The 3,435-nt window shown below is 38.3% G+C and overlaps 1 protein-coding gene across 1 annotated transcript in view; it reads left to right on the forward strand.

Moving 5' to 3' along the window:
- TEX43 (testis expressed 43) overlaps positions 1 to 749 on the forward strand; it is a 6,104-nt gene extending 5,355 nt beyond the window's left edge. The window contains exon 4 of the mRNA XM_008579046.1: positions 503 to 749. Coding sequence (XP_008577268.1) covers positions 503 to 712 — 210 coding nt within the window. The 3' untranslated portion in view covers positions 713 to 749. The remainder of the gene's footprint in view (positions 1 to 502) is intronic.
- Positions 750 to 3,435: the final 2,686 nt, after the last annotated feature.

Raw genomic sequence — 3,435 nt, forward strand, 5'->3', positions numbered from 1 at the left:
AGACCAGGCCAGCATGCTATTCAGCAGTATCAAAGAATCAGAAGTAGATAGATGTACACTTGGCAGTAACCTCAAACAGCTTTTATTCAGCAGCAGTTGTAACAGCAGCATCACTTTATATCTATTTAACACCTAACTGTTGGCAAAAAACTTTTTTATTCACATGTTTTATTCAGTACTCAATCCTTTAATATTCTATTTTATATTGGAGAAAACTGAGTCTTGAGTGGGTAAATGACTTGTACAAGGTCACATAAGCAGTGAAGCTAAAGTTCAGCTCTCTGACTCCTTCACAGTGTGCAGTCTACACAGCTTTTCCTGGCAGGTCGTCAGGTAACACTGAATGACCAAGCATCATTTTTAGAAAAGGGATGTTGCTCTGTCCACCTGACTTTCCTTCTCAACAGGGATAGTTAGAAAAACTATTGGGAAACTTCCATCTTAATCTAACAAGAAATGGTGTTTGATGTAATATACAGCAGATTTTTTTTTTCCCTCTCAGCACGCAGAAGCATGTGGGATCCACACTGGCCCCTTAGAAGACTCTCTGTTTTTGAATCGCAGTGAAAGACTTTGCCATGGGGAAGATCGTAAAGTTGTCTTGAGGAAAGGCCCATCAGAAATAAAAATTGCAGATATTCCTTTGCATTCGCCTCTCTCCAGATACCAAAGCACTGTGATTTCCCATGGCTTCAGGAGGCGACTGGTCTGATGTAAGAAGAGTAAAGCGATAAAGTGTTTCAGTCTCTCTATTTTACTGCAATAAAAACCAAACAATAACAAAACAACAACTGACCATAGTGTGTCTAAAGCTATGCTTCATCCAGCCAAGTGTTCATATCTGATAAAAGCACCAGATGTGTAATGGATTTTCATAGAATCACAGACATGTAACCATCTCTGCAATTTTATTTAATTGATTTATTTTTTGGCAGCTGGCTGGTGCAGGGATCCGAACCTTTGACCTTGGTGTTATCGGCACCAAGCTCTGGGTAAGCTAACCAGCCAGCCCCAGTTTTAGAATATTTTTATAACCTCAGAAAGACACCTGTGCCTTTAGCTCTCTTACCTATTCCCCCATCAACCACCCTAAGCAGCCTCTGATGTACTTTCTTTCTCTAATGATTTACCTATTATGGACATTTCACATAAATGAAATAATACAATTTGTAATCTTTTGTGACTGACCTTTTTCACTTAGCATAATCTTTTTAAGGTTCATTCATGTTGTGGCATGTATCAGTAGTTTATTCCTTTCTATGGCCAAATAATATCCCATTGTATGAATAATACTACATTTTGTTTATCCATTCATCAGTTGACGGACATTTGGGTTGTTTCCACTTTTTACCTATTACAAATAATGTTTTTATAAACATTTGTGAGGAAATGTTCATGTGAACATATATTTTAATTTCTCTTGAGTATATACCTAGGAATGGACTTGCTGAGTCATGTGGTATCTCTAAGTTTAACCATTTGATGAATTGCCATATTTTTTTCCAAAGTGACTGCACCATTTTACATTCCCACCAGCAGTGTATGAGGGTTCCAATTTCTCTACAACCTCCCCTACATGTATTATCAAACTTTTTGATTCTAGCCATCCTAGTGGGTGTGACATGGTTTTGATTTGCCTTTCTGATGACTGATAATGTTGAGCATCTTTTCTTGTGCTTACTAGTCATTTGTATCTTCTTTGGAGAAATGTCTATTTAGGTCCTTTGCCAATTTTTACATTGGACTACTTGTCCTTTTTATACCGAGTTGTAGGATTTCCTTGTGTATTCTAGATATAAGCCCCTTATCAGAAATATGATTTGCAAATATATTCTCCCATTCTGTGTGTTGTCTTTTCACTTTCATAACCATGCCCTTTGAAGCACAAAAGTTTTTTTTTTTTTTTTTTTTTTTTTTTCCGTGTCCGGCAATGGATCGCAACCCTCAGTGTTGCCCCCGTACCAGACCGGGGACCGGCAACGGAACTGCAACCCTCGGTGCTGCCCCCGCGCCACGCTCAGCCAGTGAGTGGGAACCGGTCCGTATGTGGGATCCGAACCCTCGGGAGGGAGCGCCGCCGCGCTTCCCAAGCGGCGCACTATCCAGTGCGCCACCAGGCCGGCCCCGAAGCACAAAAGTTTTTTAATTTGATGAAATCCAAGTTTTTTCTTCTGTTGCTGTGTTTCTTGTGTCATTTTACTTTTTAGCAGATGGCTGGTAATATTTTTTTTTCTGTGTTATATTTAAGAATCCAAGGTCATGGCGGCTGACTGGTTAGGTCTCTTGGGAGAGTGTGGTACTGATAACACCAAGGTCAAGGGTTCACATTCCCCTACCAGCCAGCCACCAAAAGAAAAAAGAAGAAGAGGAATCCAAGGTCATGAAAATTTACCCCTATGAAGCTCCCAGGGCTGGCCAGTTAGCTCAGTTGGTTAAATCAGTGCGAAAAACACCAAGATCGGGGATTTAATTCCATACCAGCCAGCCAAAAAAAAAAAAAAAAAATTAAATAAATTACCCTATGTTTTCTTTTAAGCATTTTATAGTTTTAGGTCTTTGATCTATTTTGAGTTAACTTTTGGATATGGTGTGAGGTAAGAGTCCAATTTTATTCTTAGGGATTGCATTGAATCTGTACATCAATTTGGAAACATTGCCATCATAACATATTAAGTCTTTTCATTCATGAACATGAATACTTTTTTCGTTTATTAAAATTTTCTTTGATTTTTGAGGAATTTTCTATAGTTTCAGAGTGTAAGTTTTGCCCTTCTTTTAAGTTTAGAAAACATGTGAAATACATAAACCCAAAGACTTCCATTCGGAATACATAAAACACTCCTATAAATCAACAAGAAAAAGATAAGCTATCAAATTTTTTAAATGGACAAAGGACAAGCAGGCTTTTATCAAAAGACAGCATCCTCTCTGCTCTCTAACAGTGTGAGGAGAAAGCATGCCTCTTTATCCCTATAGACTTCTTGTCTCCTGTGCAAGTCTTGGGCAAATCACGTGCACGCATACACACACACACACAAGCACAGATGAGCAATAATTCTCAGAGACAATGCATGTCAAATCTAAATTAAGGAATACAAACATTTTCCACTTGCTGATAACAAATATTTGGGTACCCTTACTGGCCCGCCACCTAAAAAAATAAGACTCTTGCCCACAATAAAGAAATTTAATTTAGGCTCTCCAGATCTTTGCATCACCAAAAAAATTCTCTGAGGTGCTTTTCTTAGCAAAACAAAACAAAACAAAATTTAAAAAGCCATTTATACCTAGTCTCTCCCATCAGCAGCATGAAGAATTGGCAAAGGCTTTAAAATCACAGGTATTTTTGCCCCAAAGATCACCAGAAGAAAAATGTATTGTCTTTGTTTGAGTCTTCGGGATTTCTCTCTCTGTCTCTCAAATATAATACTTTTC

This window comes from Galeopterus variegatus, unplaced genomic scaffold (genome assembly GCF_000696425.1).
Source record: "Galeopterus variegatus unplaced genomic scaffold, G_variegatus-3.0.2 Scaffold1800, whole genome shotgun sequence".
In the NCBI taxonomy this organism is placed as follows: Eukaryota; Metazoa; Chordata; class Mammalia; order Dermoptera; family Cynocephalidae; genus Galeopterus; species Galeopterus variegatus.